The 19,089-nt window shown below is 41.9% G+C and overlaps 1 protein-coding gene across 1 annotated transcript in view; it reads left to right on the top strand.

Annotated features, from left to right (window-relative positions):
- c8a (complement C8 alpha chain) overlaps positions 1 to 19,089 on the top strand; it is a 53,407-nt gene that overhangs the window by 16,709 nt on the left and 17,609 nt on the right. The window contains exons 3-6 of the mRNA XM_043699308.2: positions 2,058 to 2,199; positions 3,049 to 3,202; positions 6,274 to 6,460; positions 10,397 to 10,579. Of these exons, the coding sequence (XP_043555243.1) occupies positions 2,058 to 2,199; positions 3,049 to 3,202; positions 6,274 to 6,460; positions 10,397 to 10,579 (666 nt within the window). The remainder of the gene's footprint in view (positions 1 to 2,057; positions 2,200 to 3,048; positions 3,203 to 6,273; positions 6,461 to 10,396; positions 10,580 to 19,089) is intronic.

Below are 19,089 nucleotides of genomic sequence, written 5' to 3'. Positions count from 1 at the left end.
CTGACTTCAATGACTATTGAGAGATTATCAAATGTCTGAAAGCACACTTCAGCCATTGCAGGGTTCTTGACGTTATGATAAGCAACAATGACTCTCAATTGATAAATGAAGAATTCAGCAGCAGCTTTAAGGATTGTGAAATTCAATACCATTAATCATCTCCGGACTATCCCTAGTCAAGTGGAAAGGTTGAGTGAAAATCCAGCATACACATAAAGCAATTCTCCAATGGACAAACACACCGCTGAAGGCAAGGAGAGCACTCTAGTGCAAAGACTAATCTCATATCACACTCAAATTACTTCTCCAATAGCAAAAAAATTAGAAAAGCCAGTAGTAGTAACAGGTGTGAGTGACAAAATCAATATGAAAAAAAAACAAACTATCATTATTACAAGATTGTCAAGTCATTGCCAAGGGTTGATCTTTCAACACTGTAAACAGAGTCACTGTCAAGTGAAGGCTTAGGCAATTGTCATCTCAGTAACTTGTGGTAGAAATGAATGAGGGATGCAGATGTAACCAGAATCGCATATGTAGGACTGGACAAGCTGTTCCTCAACTGCAGGCAGCTAATCAGGAAGAGATGAGCACATCATCTTCACAGTCCATAGATTGACCATCAGACCTACATGTCTACAGGACCACAACAACTCAAATGGATCTATACCAGGTACCACAGCAACAAGAAATGAAACAGGAATGACACTCCCACTGAAGGAACATTTGTCAGATGACAGCTTTTAACAAAACATACACGCACCACTGTGAGATAGGCAAGATTTAAACGCAATAAGGACAATGTTTATGCAGAGACTGATGAAAATAATACATGAAAGGAGTTATGTGTATATTAGGTAACTTGGATAACTCAAAGTATACATGAAAACGCATACGTTTTTTGTATGAAATGTTATGGGGCCACTTGGGTATGACATGAGTTAACCTATAAATCCATATGAAGTTTCTGCTGGGATTAGAATGGGATTAGAATGGAATTAGAGAGTTATAGTTGAATTAATAAACAATAGCCAGATAAATAAATTTAGAGTAATTTTCATTTATTCTTAATCAAGAAAGTAGTCAGCTTAAAAGTTAACTTAGTTAAACTGCATAAACACACTCAGATGCTGACAGAGCAGACAGACAGAATTTCTGTGAACATGCAATGTGACTGAACCAACATTAATGTTGAGGCTTTATTTGGAAATAGAATGTGAGGATGACCTGTACCATGCCAAGAAAGACAAGCATGTAAGGAAATGAAGCACTGTATTCAGAGTGGAGATACGGAGTCCTGAGATCAGGGGTAACAGGCATCTTGCTACTTTTTGGAATGTGTGAAAAACAAGATATTGGTCTAAAAGTCAATTGCAAGTTGAGTAAGGTACTGATTAGATGACTTACAATGTATAAGTATCTGAGGAATTATCATTGAGTTACAGTGCTACCTCGGAATCTTTTCCGGGGTAGACTCTCCAAACATTGGCTCATTAAATGATCATTGACCTGCACCTCGAGGCTCTTGAGATTATTTTGTAACTAATCTATCGCAACAGAACATAGAAATGTTTGGGATAGATATGCAACCTTCAGCAATGTGTCTCCTGACATGCCATAGTCATTGTGGTATCTACCATGAGAATCTTACTGAGGCTGCCATCTGGCAGCTAGTTCCTATAAAGTCACAGTACAGAGCAGGGCTGGGAATGCATAATGCATAACAACCGTAGACTGGGTGTTGATGTGCAATTTTTACAAACATGGCCCTGTTATTAACACTTTCTTTAAAATATTAACTAGTGAGGTGGACATGAGCTGAGTAGATGCATATGCATGCTCATTGAACTAAATAAATTTAATTTAGTTGTATCAGTCATTTCAATATGATGATCCAACATTTATGTAGAGAATAGAGCATCATGTGTTTTGTGACTTACAAAATAATACTCAGTTTTAAAGTTTATTGATGTGATTACAAATATTATATATATTTATAGTTATATATTCTATATATAAACAGGAGCAATAATTAACATATTTGGTTTATGGTAAAGTTCAGATATAGGAATCTGAATCGGCCAGCCATGTATGGCGGCAGTCTATGTATTGGATCTTTGTGGCAAGAAGATTCATGCGAAACATCTGAACAATGCATACCAGAAGATAACTGTGGTGATCAGTTTCAATGCAGTTCAGGCAAGTACTTCTCTGTATAATAATTAACAATCACAATTCAATTAATTTAGAATTTTAACATGTGTTATTTATAGTCAATTGATTAATGATGCCAATTTCTATACCAAAACTTCTGGATATCCTGTTAAAAAAGATATATGAAAGACTGAAACACAAAATAAAGTAATGCTTGTAAAACCATGTTTCTGTCCCCATTTCCTTGGTGCAACATTCAGCCTTTCTGTCAACATTCAGGAGAGAAGTATTGTGAAAAGCTACGCTGGATTTCCTGCCAATATTTTTGAACAATATTTTTGCTGTTAATGTGATCAATGGATCACACTAGAACTTGAATTTGGGACCAAAACCAGAACTGTTGTGCTCGTTGATGCTGCCCGCCCCTCATTCTTCTTTCTCTGCTCCCTTTGTTGCCCTGCTTGCCACCCCATTCTCCACTGCCTTCAATCGCCTCACTGCCTGCCCCATTCTCTACCCCTTTCAGAGGACTACTTACATTCCAACTCACTTGCTACTTCCTTTGTTGCTCCTCCCACTTTATGGTGGAGATCGTATCAATTTTGGGTGCTGCATCAATGATGTAACAATTCTGTATTTCATCCCTAACGATGAAATCAAAATCAGATCACAAAGCATATTTTCTGATTCAATAATATTGCTTTTTAATGTCAGCATTTGCGTGTGCTTAGTGAAAAACAGCACTGGGCTTTAAAAGTGTAATTAGGAAAATAATTTAACTCAGAAACTTGTGATTAGCGATACAAGCTTAGGTTTTGAAAACATCTTTATAAAATATGTAAAATTATTAACATGAATTTCATGTTTAAAATCACAATTGAGTTCTTTTTTTAGGTCGATGTATTAAAAGACATTTGTTGTGTAATGGTGAGAGAGACTGTGCAGATTTTTCAGATGAAGAAACCTGTGAGTCTGATTATCCAAATGAGAGAAGGACTTTCTGCAGTAACTTGTTTGAAATCCCAGGCATAGAAGCAATTATGACGGGGTAAGACATGTTTTGATTACAGTCTACATTCAGTTGGGCTTCCTTCTATAGATCATATTGTTTTCTATGTTTGTATTCCAGCCTAATGGTCATATGCTACTTCATGTCTTGGACTATAACTTGGATGTTGCATAATGCTGTCTGGCTGATGGAGTAATAACCAAGCAGTAGCTCACTGCTGAATAAGCATGTAATTAGTTATCACAGAATTGTAAATCCTTTGTATATTCAGATAGTCTGTTAATTATGAAATTCATACCAGCCTGACTTAAAGGGATGACTATTAATTGGGTCATGGTGTTAAATGGATGCTATCAAATCCAATGACTATGATCTCATCATCAAGTCATTTGCTGTTTCTTCATCTAGGATCAAAAATGAGTTAACTTTCACCCAATAGCAATCCTTGTGGTATGTGTTACAATTTACTCATGGAGTCTTGGTTGCTGTGCAAAATGCACCCTTATATGCATGTTATGACTTGGAACTGTAGATAGTGATAGTAGAAGCTTTAGGGTACTTTCCTTCACATGGTTGCCCAGGAGGATCTTTCCAGCTCTTCTTAATCATCTCTTATAGCCATGGTATTTATTTGGTTTATGCAATTAGTTTTCTAATCAATGGTAACCCCTAATTTGTTAGTGGTGAAGGATTTAGTGAAGGTAATGCCATTGGAGATTTTACATTTACATTTTCCCTCTGGGAAAATTTGTGTGAATGTTACAAGCCAGTTACCAGCCCAATCCTGGATGATATCCAAGTCTTGCTGTTTATACGCATGGAGTGCTGCAGTTCTGAACACTGCGCAATCATCAGAGAATATCTATACTTTGACATTTTTATAGAGAAAAGTCAGTAATGAAGAAGCTGAAGATGGTTGGGCTCAGGACATTATCTTTGGAAGTTCCTGTAGTGATTTCCTGGGGCTGGGGCAATAGCTTCCAACAACTGCAGTCATTTTTTTTTGTGCTAAGCATGACTCGAATGAAGAATTTTCCTCAGAATCGCAATAACTTCACTTTAGTTAGTGCTTGTTGACGCCATACTTGGGCAAAACCCGCCTTGTTTCTTGATATAACCTGGAATTAATTAAATTGATTGAACATTGACATCTGTGTCGTGGCCATAAGATTCATAGAGGTCTGCAGCATAGAAAAAGGCCCTTCAGCCCATCGAGTCTGTACCAGTCAAAAGCAATCATCTAACTATTCAAATCTCATGTTCCTGCACTCAGCCCATAGCCTTGAATGCCTTGGCATGCAAGTGCACATGTAAATATTTTTTAAACGTCATGAGAGTTTCTGCCTCTTCAGCCCTTGTAGGCAGTGAGTTCCAGAATCTATTATCATCTGGTGAAAAGATTTTTGCTCGTATCACCTCTAAACCTCTTGCCCTCTACCTTAAATCTCTGCTCTGTCTTCCTTTTTTAAGCCCCTCATAATTTTATATATCTCAGTCACATCCTGCCGGTCTCCACTGCTCAAGGAAAACACTCCCAGTCTATCCAATCTCTCTTGATAATGAAAACTCTCCTGGCAATGTCCTGGTAAGTCTCCTCTGCACCCTCTCCAGTACAATCGCATCGCTCCTATATGTGTGAATTCCAGAACTGCACACAATACTGTCTGTGCTCTAACCAATGTTTTTGTGGTTCCAGCATAACCTCCCTGCTCTTAGACTATGTTCTGTGGCTAATAAAGGCAAATATCCCATATGCTTTCTTGACCATTTTATTTACCTGTCTTGCTACCTTAAGGAAATAATGGACGCGATTACCAATGTCCCTCTGATCCTTAGTGCTTCCCATGGTCCTGCTGTTCATTATTCTGATATTGGGAATTGTAGAAGAAGCTGATCCATTTATCGTTCCTGTGACTTAATCTTATGTTTCCAATGATGATTATCAATTGTCAATATTCAGTACTTATTCATTATTAATAGATCAGTTCATTGTTCCAGTGCTGCTTTTACATTCTAAGGTACACTTTATCTCTCTAAAATCATTGAATCCTTACTGTGTGGAAAGAGGCCATTTAGCCTATTGAGTCTACACCAAAGCTCCGAAGAGCATCCCACAGAATTCCAGCCCGCTACTCTATCCCCATAAATTCACATTTACAATGGCTAATCCACCTGGTTTATACATCCCTGGACACTACGAACAGTTTTAGCCTGATCAATCAACCTAGCACATCTTTGGAGGAAACCAGTGCACTCAACAGAAACCCACATAGATGTGGGGAGAGCATGCAAACTCCACCCAAGGCTGGAATCGAATGGGGTTCCTGGTTCTGTGAGGCAGTTCCAGAATCTATTACCCTCTGGTGAAAAGATTTTTGCTGATATCAACTCTAAACCTTTTGCCCTGTACCTTAAATCTCTGTTCCATCTACCCTATTGATCGTTCATTCTCTACATTTTCAGTCAGTGCATTCATTCTGTACATTTACTTTATTTCATCTGCCTGAAATGCTGAGCCACACTACAGTTGTACAGGGTCGTATAGATTACCTAAAATTTGTAAATAGGAGTTTACTTAAGCAGTTCTACCTCAATATTGCACTTTTGTTTCCTGAGATACAATGAGTAGCATTTAGAGTATTCACATGCTGTTCTATCTTGCACTCTGTTGCCATGATATCTGTTGAGGAACTCCATTCACATTCGAGAGGAGAATCCTCCTGGTCACCTTTGTCACCAAGATCTCCATGATAATGTTCAAAAACAAAGATGGAGCAAAGAGGGTGGTGGCTGAATGACTGAAGAATGGACTGTCATCCATTCACTACAGGTATCTCCCCATTAAAGATCAGGAATCTTATTAGACTCTCTATCCCCACTCCACCCTGACAGCAAGCTGACAATTAAAAGTGCAAGCAGTGCTGAAATCTCATCCTCTTCTATTAGTTCGGTATCTACCTCAAGATGGTGTCTGTTAACACCACTGAAAATTCAATGATTGTTTCAGATGCTACTTCAAAATCACATCCAGTAGTCTCAGGATTGTCATGAGAAACAACATGTTTATTTATTTGCAGATTAAATGCTGAATTAATCTCTCTTTTTTTAAGCTATAACAACTTAATAAGTGATGTTGGAAGAACTGTTTTAGATACTGGGTTTGGTGGATATTGTGAATATGTTTATAATGGGGACTGGAGGGAACTGCGATATGACAGTGAATGTGAGCATCTCTATTACAACGATGATGAGAAATACTTCCGAAAACCATACAATTTACTCACATACCGTTTTGAGGTAAGCAATGGTCCATTTTCCAATTCATATCTTTCTTTGGCAGTTATGAAACACCAAAGATTTTGCTTCACAACTTCCCTAGTTGGCTGCAATAACTCAAAAACATTTCTATGCATCTTAAGCTCTCGTAGCCCAATTGGTAGTTTCCAAGGTTGTGACTACACAATGCCGCACTGTTACTGCTACCTAACCTTTTTAACATATACCAGTGTTCTCCCAAAAACATTATCAAATACTCATGTGAAATAAAACCAGTGATGTACAGCACAGAAGCACTTTTTAGTTCAACTTGCCCAAGCTGATTAGATATCTAAATTAAACTTGTCTCATTTGCCCATATCCCTCTAAACCCTTCCTAATCATGTACCCATTAATATGCCTTTTAAATATTGTAATTGTACCAGCCTCTACTACTTCATCTGGTCGCTCATTCCGTACACGCACCACTCCCTGTGTGAAAAGGTTGCCCCGAGGTCTCTTTTAAATCTTTCCCTTCTCACCTTAAACTTATGCACTTGAGTTTTGGAGTTCCCTATCCTGGGAAAAAGGCCTTAGCTATTCACCCTATCCATGCCCCTCATGATTTTATAAACCTCCATAAGGTCACCCCTCAGCCTCCGAAGCTCCAGGGAAAACAACCCCATCCTATTCATCCTCTCCGTAAGGCTCAAATCCTCCATCCCTAACAACATGTTTGTGAATCTTTTCTGAACCCTTTGAAGTTTCACAATGTTCTTCCCACAGCAGGGAGACCAAAACTGAACATGGCCTAACTGATGTCCTGTACAGTCGCAACATGATATTCAAATCCTACTCTCAATACACTGAAAATAAAGCTAAGTGTACAAAACAAGTCCTTCACTACCCTGTCGACCTGCAACACCACTTCCAAGGAACTATGAAACTACACTCCAAGGAGTTTTTGTTTGGCAAGACCTTGCCATTAAGCATATAAATCCTGCCCTGACTTCTGTTATCAAAATGCTACTTCTCATATTTATCTAAATTAAACTCCATCTGCCACTCCTCGGCCCACTGGCCCATCTGATCAAGGTCCCATTGTATTCTGAGGTAACCTTCATTGCTGTCAACTACACCTCTAATTTTGGTGACATCTGCAAACTTGCTAAACCTGCCTCCTACATTCATATCCAACAACTTACCCACCATCGATGTCAGGCTCCATGGTCTATAGTTTCCTGGTTTTCCCTAACCACCTTTCTTAAAGAATGGCATCACGTTAGTCAACCTCCAGTCTTCTGACACCTCACCTGTGGCTAGCGATGATACAAATATCCCAGCAAGGGGCCCAGCAATCACTTTCTGTTAAAATTAATAGATGTCTGAATTGATTCAGTTTCCTGTTCAACTTCCTGTTTCAGAAAACAGAGATTTTACTGACACCAAGTTCTTCTCAGTTGGCAGTATTTTATGTCAAATGGTTGCAGCTCCTTTCATTAACATTGATGAAAATTTCAGATGGGTACATACAAGTCTGCAGATTGAAGTTTCAGTGTGTATGCCAGATTTATAGCTGCTAGTGTTATTTAGTACTGAATTCCTTCTGAATTTATGGATTAATTGGAAATGCACCTAAATTGCATGGGGCAAATGAACATTTAGAAACCATCTGACACATGTTTGGTAAATCTCATATCTTCCAATATATTTGGAAACTTCCAGAACAATTGCTAGCAAATCAGCAGAACCATTGAGAAAGGCAAGTCTTCCTCAAGAAAATAATCAGCATCTTTGCAAGGAAACAGATATTTAAATCAACATTACTGAAGTGACTGACGCTAGCTTGCTAAAGCAAGTTCCTTAGTCTATGATAAAACTTGCTGCAGATATTTATTTTCTGCTTAGAGGGAAAAAGCCAAATGATTAAGCTCTGCCTTTTTTTATAGCACTCACTGGGTGGAATCTTACCATTTTTCTGAGAGTGTGCTTGAAGGCTGGACTGCTGGAGAATATTGACATTGGAGAAGTAAACAAATACTTCCCATCTTGGGTGTTTTTCCGAGAGGCCGGTTATCATCACTGGCACAGGCTACCTATCAAGCAGGGTGGGTGTAGCCAGGTTTAGCAGGAAAAACATCCTCTTCAAGAAATATTCAAAAGATTGAAGAAATGGTTCAGAGATCAATCAAGATCCACATCAGAATTAAGGCCAACAGTCCTGAAATAAAATACCATCCAATCTTTTCAAGTCAGAAGAGTATGTTCTGGAAGAATTGAGAAAACTTCAGACTATCTGAATTTATAAACCCAATGAGAATTGGAAGATAGTGGTAAATTTAAAAGTAGTTATGTACCTGAATGCATAAACGTCAGCTATGGGAACAAAGAAAAACTTGAAAGAAAGTATTTCTTAAAGCAATAGTTCTGAAACAGCCAGTGCTGAATCTGCATTAGTTCAATCCAATCCAAAGACATCACACAGCCTATGGGTGGAGAACAGCAGGCTAGCATGAGGTCCTGTTAGAGATAGCTGCTTCACCACTGGCTCCAGATAGTCTTTGTAATTATGCCTAACTAATTGCTGTCATGCGATAAAGTACATCTTGATGTGCAAGACAAATTCCTTATCTTAGTACGATTTAGTATGGTTTATCATGTGCCATTGCTAATTAGTTAGACTCAAAGACTCAATATACAAAGGAAAATTGGTGGCAGCTATTGACAGTGTAAGTAAGTAAGCAGTGGTTAGTTCCACAGATATGCAGTAATCTGCACAATTAAAAGGATATACATGAGCTAATTAGTGTTCCCAGTAGGATCTTCCTAACAGAGGACAGCAGCCCCCACACTCCGCCTCCACTTAGGGGCTGGTCAATTTACTATTCCAAATCCCTAGAGAGAAAATTGACTGTCAGAAACAACCAGCTAACTCTTGATGAATTATTGTAATTTTACTAGCCATTTATTCTGTAAATATAATCACTACCATGAACCAGTTCATCTTTCCTATTACAGTTCATTCTGCCCATATTTTCTCTCGTGGCTGTTTTTCTCTTTTATCTTATCTTTGTATGGTTCCTATTTAAATATCTTCCATCTTTCATAGAAAGATATAAACAATGGACACAACTATTTGGGTCCAATGCATGTTCTAGGCAATTGGGGCAAAGTGGTTGAGAGATGCCATGCAGCAGTAGTGGCATGGTGGCTCAGTGGTTAGCACTGCTGCCTCACACCGCTAGGGACCCAGGTTTGATTCCAGCCTTGGGTGACTGCATGGAATTTGCATGTTCTCCCTGTCTGTATGGGTTTCCTCCAGGTGCTCCGGTTTCCTCCCACAATCCAAAGATGTGCAGGTTAGAGCGCATTGGCTGTGCTAAATTGCCCACAGTAATCAGGGATCTTGCAAATATAATCTGTATAAAGTAATCATAAAATAACACATTTTAGTCTTGTAACTAATTAATTGGATTTGTACATGTACAGGGTAACATACAGGCTATTGCGTATGTTGTACTAAAATACAGTGCTTACCTATGCTATGTACACAGACAACATACATGACAACATAGAGTCTGCAATATTCTCTATTTGAAAGATAGCACAGATCATTGACATAACACCATAATGGCTGGTATCCTATCACCAAGTCGCCCTTTATTTACACATGCACAGTACATGACAACTGACCCAGCTTGCACAGAGCCACAGTAATCAGGTGCATTCGTCAGGGGTAAAATGTGGAAGGGAGGGAGGGATGGGTTGCTCTTTGGATGTTTAGTGTGGACTGGTTGGGCTTAAGGGCCTGTTTCTTTGATTTATGGAGTGGAGGGAGGAAAATGTAGGAGAAAAGTTTTAAAAGTTTAGTAAATGCACAAATTCACTCTCAAATGTCACTCAAAATAATTACAAGGTAATAGATTTCATCTCTGAGTATTGTTAAAACTTTTTCACTTATTTTTGCTTTATTCAAAGGCAATTGCTGATTCTGGATTTACCATAGATGTTCATGATAATGTATATGAATTAGCTACAGCAATGAGGAGTTCAGACTCTTTTGAGTTTGGAGTTGGTGTGAAAGTTTCTGTTGTAAAAGCTGCGATTGCTTTTGGAGAGTATTCCACATTTATTAGAAATGTAACAAAGTTTCAAGGGAAGGTAAGTAAATGGCATTTTTCTTTATTTATTTTGAAGTAATTATTGTAAGACATGGAAATGACCAAAGCCTTTCTGTATAACACTGGGCTACACAAGCAAGGAAGGTTTATTGCATTAGAAAATCTTGTGCTTTGATTCTCTTACTATTTCTTCCACTTATATCTGAGGTGGTGTCCATCAGATTGTCACATCTTGTAAATATAATCTGTATAAAGTACTCATAAAATAACACATTTTAGTCTTGTAACTAATTAATTAGATTTGTATTGGGATTTGTACACGTATAGGGTAACATATAGGCTGTTGCGTATGTTGTACTAAAATACAGTGCTTACCTATGCTATGTACACAGACAACATACATGACAACATAGAGCTGCAATATTCTCTATTTGAAAGATAGCACAGATCATTGACATAACACCATAATGGCTGGTATCCTATCACCAAGTCACCATTTATTTACACATGCACAGTACCTGACAACTGACCCAGCTTGCACAGAGGTAAAAACAATGACTGCAGATGCTGGAAACCAGATTCTGGATCAGTGGTGCTGGAAGAGCACAGCAATTCAGGCAGCATCCGAGGACAGGCAACATCGACGTTTCGGGCAAAAGCCCTTCATCAGGAATAAAGGCAGAGAGCCTGAAGCGTGGAGAGATAAGCTAGAGGAGGGTGGGGGTGGGGAGAGAGTAGCATAGAGTACAATAGGTCAGTGGGGAAGGAGATGAAGGTGATAGGTCAGAGAGGAGAGGGTGGAGTGGATAGGTGGAAAAGGAGCTGGGCAGGTAGGACAAGTCCGGACAAGTCAGGGGATCGAGTTGCTGGAGGTTAGAAACTAGGATGAGGTGGGGGCAGGGGAAATGAGGAAACTGTTGAAATCCACATTGATGCCCTGGGTTGAAGTGTTCCGAGGCGGAAGATGAGGCGTTCTTCCTCCAGGCGTCTGGTGGTGAGGGAGCGGCGGTGGAGGAGGCCCAGCACCTCCATATCCTCGGCAGAGTGGGAGGGGGAGTTGAAATGTTGAGCCACGGGGCGATTTGGTTGATTGGTGCGGGTGTCTCGGAGATGTTCCCTAAAGCGCTCTGCTAGGAGGCGCTCAGTCTCCCCAATGTAGAGGAGACCGCATCGGGAGCAACGGATACAATAGATGATATTAGTGGATGTGCAGGTAAAACTTTGATGGATGTGGAAGGCTCCTTTAGGGCCTTGGATGGAGGTGAGGGAGGAGGTGTGGGCACAGGTTTTACAGTTCCTGCGGTGGCAGGGGAAAGTGCCAGGATGGGAGGGTGGGTCGTAGAGGGGCGTGGACCTGACCAGGTAGTCAAGGAGGGAATGGTCTTTGCGGAAGGCGGAGAGGGGTGGGGAGGGAAATATATCCCTGGTGGTGGGGTCTGTTTGGAGGTGGCGGAAATGTCGGCGGATGATTTGGTTTATGCGAAGGTTGGTAGGGTGGAAGGTGAGCACCAGGGGAGTTCTGTCCTTGTTACGGTTGGAGGGGTGGGGTCTGAGGGCGGAGGTGCGGGATGTGGATGAGATGCGTTGGAGGGCATCTTTAACCACGTGGGAAGGGAAATTGCGGTCTCTAAAGAAGGAGGCCATCTGGTGTGTTCTATAGTGGAACTGCTCCTCCTGGGAGCAGATACGGCAGAGGTGGAGGAATTGGGAATACGGGATGGCATTTTTGCAAGAGGTAGGGTGGGAAGAGGTGTAATCCAGGTAGCTGTGGGAGTCGGTGGGTTTGTAGAAAATGTCAGTGTCAAGTCGGTCGTCACTGATGGAGATGGAGAGGTCCAGGAAGGGGAGGGAGGTGTCAGAGATGAGGTAAAAACAAGGTGTCAGAGATGGTCCAGGTAAATTTAAGGTCAGGGTGGAATGTATTGGTGAAGTTGATGAATTGCTCAACCTCCTCGCGGGAGCACGAGGTGGCGCCAATGCACTCATCAATGTGGAGGAAGAGGTGGGGAGTGGTGCCGGTGTAATTACGGAAGATCAACTGCTCTACGTAGCCAACAAAGAGACAGGCATAGCTGGGGCCCATACGTGTGCCCATGGCTACCCCTTTGGTCTGGAGGAAGTGGGAGGATTCAAAGGAGAAATTGTTAAGGGTGAGGACCAGTTCGGCCAAACGAATGAGAGTGTCGGTGGAGGGGTACTGTTGGGAACGTCTGGAGAGGAAAAAACGGAGGGCTTGGAGGCCCTGGTCATGGCGGATGGAGGTGTAGAGGGATTGGATATCCATAGTGAAGATGAGGCGTTGGGGGCCGGGGAAGCCAGCTCCTAGAGTGAGTAGAATCCCTGACACTCCTGTTTACATCTGTCAGCCAGGACTCTCTGCTTGGGGCTGTTAACCTGGTCCAATCAGGGAACACATATTTTGTTAGGCCCACCTGGGTGAATCATTACTTCCCTCCCCCTCTGAATCCTGGGATGATGTCCATTAACTTTCCTGTAGCTTCTCCTGGGGTGTTTTCGCACAAGGTCTGGTTTCTCCAACACTGCCTTGGATACTAATGGCATGCACTGGACTCATCTCTTGCGCCCAGAGCATCTTCTTCAGGCGACAATGATGTTGAGGCTGTGTCATGTGTTGTGTCCATCTCATCCTCAGTGGTCCCTTAGACACTAGGCAGAGAGAGAGAACCATGGATTCTGACAGCCTTGCTTGATGTTCTGAGGGGCCGGGCATGTTTTGCAAAGTTGCAGCTTTCATGTGGTCCACATGCTTATTCAGGACTGCCTCACCTCCCTGAACTTCGTACGTCACGGGACCTGACCTCATATCAATCATCCGTTTTACCCATGCAGGGCTGTGATTCCCATGGTTTCAACACCAAACCCTGAACTAAACTGCCTCTCTCACTTAGAAGAGTCTAGTCCAGCATTGGCATTCCTGGTACTGTTTTACTCTCCCCCCATCCCAGGAAGATCAGATTTAACCTGGCGCGGAGTCTTCTCCCCTTTAGCAACTCTGCTGGACCTGTCCCTGTAGTTGCAGTGAAGAGTGCTCTGATAATCAAACAGGACAGTTTGGTGTCAAGTGAAACTGTAGGCTATTTCATTTAGCCTGCTTTTGAAGTTTGGACTGATCTATCCACCAGCCCATTGGATGTTGGATGGTATGGAGCTATTCTGACATGCTAAATGTCATTTGACTTCTGGAAGTATTCGAATTCCCTGCTGATAAATGATGGCCCGTTGTTTGTGACCAACATTTCCAGGAAATTGTGTATTGCAAATGCTGCTCATAACCTTTCAAATGTCGTGCCTGTGTTTAACAAATGAACCTTAATCTCATCCAAACATTTTAAATGAGCATCTAAAATGACTAAAAGCATAGAGCTCATGAAAGGATCGGTGTAGTTGAAATGTAAACGAGTTCAGGGTTTGCCCTGCCATTCCCATGAATGTGGGGGAGAAGCTGGCAGTAATTTGTGTCCTTATGAGAACTCTGGGCACTATCCACCAACACTACTATGTCAGCTTCCAATCCTGGCCACCAAACATACCTTCTCACTCACATCTTCATTTTGAAAATCCCTGGAAGACGCTGCTGGAGGTTATCCAGTATCTAGCAGTGAATTTTGCTTGGGATGATCACTCCTGCTCCCCATAATAATATGCCATTGTCAATGGTGATCTGGTCTCGCCAGGTCCAGAAAGGTTTTAATTCCAATTGTGATGACCTTTTTGGTTCCCCCATCACTACCAGCTGGTTTAGTTTTACCAGGATGGGATTTTTCTGTGTCCGCAATCTGATATTGTCAGTGGTGACCGGAAGAGTGTCTAGAAAGTTTAAAACCAGAACGGACTCTTGCAGTGGTGGCATCATTGGTGGTATATCTGCCAGTGGCAGGTGACTCACCACATCTGCTTTTGCCACTTGGCCTCCTGGACAAAGCCTTCCATATGCATCGCATCATCTGTCGCCATTTCTGCCACCTACAAAAAGACCACATCACCAGAGATATATTTTCCTCCCACCCCTATCCGCTTTCGTTAAAGACCATTCCCTCCGTGACTTCCTCGTCAGGTCCACACACCCCATCAACCCACCATCCCCTCTCAAAACTGACCCTTGCCACTGCAGGAATTGCAAAACCTGCACCCACACCACACCCCTCACCTCCATCCAAGGTCCCAAAGGAGCCTTCCACATCTGTCAAAATTTCACCTGAATTTCCAGATATGTAATTTACGACATCCATTGCTCCTGACGTGGTCTCCTCTACATTGGGGATATAGGATGCCTACTCGCAGAGCGCTTCAGCGAACATCTCTGGGACACCCTCACCAAACAACCCCACAGTGCCATCACCGAAACTTCAACTCCCCCTCCCACTTTGCTAAAGACATGCCAGTCTTGGGCCTCCTCCATCACCACTCCCTCACCATCTGACGCCTGGAGAAAGAATGCCTCATCTTCTGCCTCGGAAACCTCCAACCCCATGGCATCAATGTGGATTTCACCAGTTTCCTCATTTGACTTGTCCTATCTGTCCATCTTCCTTCCCACCTATCAGCTCCACCCTCCCCTCTGACCTACTACCATTAGCCCCACGACCATCCACCTATGGCTCTCTCAGCTAGCTTCACCCTAGCCCTACACCCCTCCCATTTATCTCTCCACCTTCTTGACTCCCAGTCTCATTCCTGATGAAGGGTATTTGCCCAAAATGTCGATTCTCCTGCTCCTCGGCTGCTGCGTGACCTGCTGTGCTTTTCCATCATCACACTCTCAACTCTAATCTCCAGTATTTGCAGTCCTCACTTCTGCCCTCCCGTACAAAGTGTTCCAACTTGTAATTGAACGCACTTGGAATTTGATCTGAAGCAATGAGTGACGCAGCTTTGTCCTCTTTAAGTAGCTGAAAAATGTGTTGCTGGAAAAGCGCAGCAGGCCAGGCAGCATCCAAGGAGCAGGAGAATCGACATTTCGGGCATAAGCTATTCTTAAGGAATGAGGAAGGTGTGCCAAGCAGGCTAAGATAAAAGGTAGGGAGGAGGGACTTGGGGGAGGGGCATTGGGAATGCGATAGGTGGAAGGAGGTTAAGGTGAGGGTGATAGGCCGGAGAGGGGGTGGGGGCGGAGAGATCAGGAAGAAGATTGCAGGTCAAGAAGGCAGTGCTGAGTCCGAGGGTTGGGACTGAGATAAGGTGGGGGGAGGGGAAATGAGGAAGCTGGAGAAACACATTTTCCAGCTCTGACCTCCAGCATCTGCAGTCCTCACTTTCTCCTCTTTAAGTAGTCCTAGCAGGGTGTTGTGGTCCATTACTGTTGTAAGTTTACATCTGTAAAGATATTGGTGTAACTTTCTTACACCAAACATGACCGCCAAACCTCCCTTCCCTGTCTGGGTGTATCTTCATCAGCCAAAGTCTGGGAAGCATATGTTATCAGGTGTTCCTCTCCGCTGGGCCATTGGTGAGCCAACACTACCCTGACACTGCATGGGGAGGCATCACAAATTAGTGCCACATCTCACTTGGGATTGTAGTGTTCTAACACCTGAGATGACAATAGTTGCCTCTTCACCTCCCTAAAGTCTATATTTTGGCTACGAGACCAGTTCCAAGATTGACCCCTTTTCAATAGCAAATATAGGGGTGCCAGGATGGAGGTCAAGTTGCAGATGAATTTTTCATAATAATTTACCAATCCAAGGTAAGGCCTAAGCTTCAGTACAGAGAGTAGTTGGGAAGCTATTGGAGAGGATTTTTAGGAATTAGATATACGCACATTTAGAAAAGTATGGCCTATTAAGGGACAGTCAGCACAACTTTGTGTGGGGCAGGTTATGCCCTACTAACTTGATTGAAGTTTTTGAGGTGGTGATGAAGGTGATCAATGAGGTAGAGCAGTGGATGTTGTCTATAAGGATTTTAGTAAAACTTTCAACGAGGTACCTCATCCAGAAGATTACGATGCATGGGATCCATGGTAACATTGCCATTTGGATTCAGCATTGGCTTGTCTGTGGTTAGAGGGTAGTATCGGAAGGCTGTTTTCTGGGTATTACAGGAAGGATGTGGAGGTTTTGGAGAGATTGCAGAAGAGATTTACCAGGATGCTGCCTGGGTTAGAGGGCATGAGCTATAAGGACAAACTGGGGTTGTATTTACTGAAGTAATGAATATTGACGGGAGTCCTGATAGAAGTTTATAAAGTTTTGAGAGGATAAGACAGGGTTGAGAGTCAGAATTTTTTTTAAAACATCAAATACTAGGGGTATGCATTTAAGGGAAGAGGGGAAAAATTCAAAGGAGATGTGAGGGCAGTTTTCTACACAGAAAGTGGTAGGTGCCTAGAACGTGTTGCCAGGGATAGTGGTAGAGGCAAATACAATATGGATGTTTAAGGGGCTTTTAGATAAGGACATGAATAAGCAAGTAATGGAGGGATATGGACCTTGGGAGACAGAAGGGATTAGTTTAATTTGGTGTCATATTCAGCGCAACATGTTGCAACACTAAGACAACAGTAGATAGCAGTTATAGCAATAGAAGTAAGTAAGTCTTGGCACCATGTTTGAACACCAATGTCACCATTGAGCCCTCAGAATTTTTTTTTCTTCCTCTCCCTTTCATCATATCTGGGCCAGGCCATAGTTCCACAGCTAGAATGGAGGAAGCCAGGTATGTGTTAAGCCCTGGCAAATTTGAAGGCACGAGTGTCCGTACCTTGGTGATCTTTGGTCTACCGAGCCCTGACCTGCTGAGAATTCCTGTCCACATGCAGGCTCACCCTCCTATAAGATGATAAGACACAAGAGATGAAATGGGCCATTCAGTTCATTGTGTCTGCTGCACCTTTCAGAAAGATTATGACTGATCTAATAATCCTTAACCCCACTTTCCAGCCTTTACCTGATAACCCTTGATTCCATTACTAATTAAAAATCTGTCTATCTCAGCCTTGAATGTAGTTATTGGCCCAGCCTCGACAGCCTTTTATGGTGAGGAATACCATAAATTCACTGTAATCTAAGCAAAACTTCCTCCCCAGCTCTGTCTTAAATGGGTGACCTCTGATTTTGAGATTTATCCCACCAGTCCTAAACTCTCTGCAAGAGGAAACAACCTTTCTATATTTACCCATTCAAGTCTTCTAATAGTCTTGTATGTCTGAATCAGGTCTCCTCTCAGTCTTCTATACTCCAATGAATTCAGCCCTAATCTATTCAAAACATCCTCTTAAGACAATGCCTACACACCTGGTATCAGCATTACAAATCTTCTGTAGACTAGCTCTATTTCTATTTCATTCCCTTTGAAATAAAGGTGAATAACCCATTTGCCTTTCCTATTACCTGCTGAACCTAGATGCTAACTTTTCATGATTTTTGCATGACCCCTCCCGAATCCCTCTGTGCCGTGGACTTTCTACATTTTAATTTCATTCAGCCCCTCTATTCTCCTCTAATGAGACAGGAATAATTAATAATTAATGATGTCATAGTTGGAGATCCTCTTGGGAGGAGCCATCACAGTATATTTGAATTTAACATAGAGATGGAAGGTGAGAAGGTATAATCCAATACCAGTGTCTTGTCCTTAAACAAAGGGGACTACAATGGGATGAGGGAGAAGTTGGCTAAGACTATATGGTGGGACAAGTGAGGAACAGTGGAAGACTTTCAAAGTGATCTTACTCAGCAAGAGTATGTATCGGTGAAAAGGAAGGACTGTCGGAAATGGGATAATTAGCCATGGATAACAAAGGAAATGAAAGAGGGTATCAAATTGAAATCCAATGCATACAAAGTGGCAATGTTTAGTGGGAAACTAGAGGATTTGCAAATCTTTAAATAGTCAACAAAAAGCCACAATAAAAGCTATAGAGAAAGATAAGATAGACTATGAGAATAAATTAGCCCAAATATAAAAACAGAGGTCAAACGTTTCCACAAATGTATAAAACAAACAAGTGTGGCTAAGGTAAACTCTGTCGAAAAGTGTGGTGCTGGAAAAGTACAGCCAGTCAGGCAACATCCGAGGTGCAGAAGAATCGACATTTTGAGCATAAGCCCTTCATATGGTAAACATTGGTCCTTTAGAGAATGAGAAGGGGATTTAAGAATGAGAAATGAGGAAATGGCAGAAGCTTTGAATAGGTATTTTGTGTCGGTCTTCACAGTGGAAGACACAAATAACATGCCAATAATTAATGATGAGGAGACTGTGGCAGGTGGGGACCTAGAAATGATCATTATCACTAAAGAGGTAGTGCTGGGCAAACTAATGGGGCTAGAGATATACAAGTCTCCTGGCCCTGATGGAATGCATCCCAGGGTACTATAAGAGATGGCAGATGAAATAGCAAATGCACTTGTGGAAATTTTCCAAAATTTGCAGGACTCTGCAGTGGGTTCCAACTGATGGGAAAGCAGCAAATGTGATACCACTGTTTAAAAAAAGGGGGTAGACAAAAGGCAGATAGCTATAGGCCTGTTAGCTTAACTTCTGTAGTGGGGAAAATGCTTGAACCTATCATCACGGAAGAATGAC

The sequence above is a fragment of the Chiloscyllium plagiosum genome, unplaced genomic scaffold, assembly GCF_037043375.1.
Source record: "Chiloscyllium plagiosum isolate Xiang-an unplaced genomic scaffold, Cpla_swu_hap1 HiC_scaffold_9, whole genome shotgun sequence".
Lineage (NCBI taxonomy): Eukaryota > Metazoa > Chordata > Chondrichthyes > Orectolobiformes > Hemiscylliidae > Chiloscyllium > Chiloscyllium plagiosum.
This window is presented reverse-complemented; position numbering and strand designations above follow the sequence as displayed.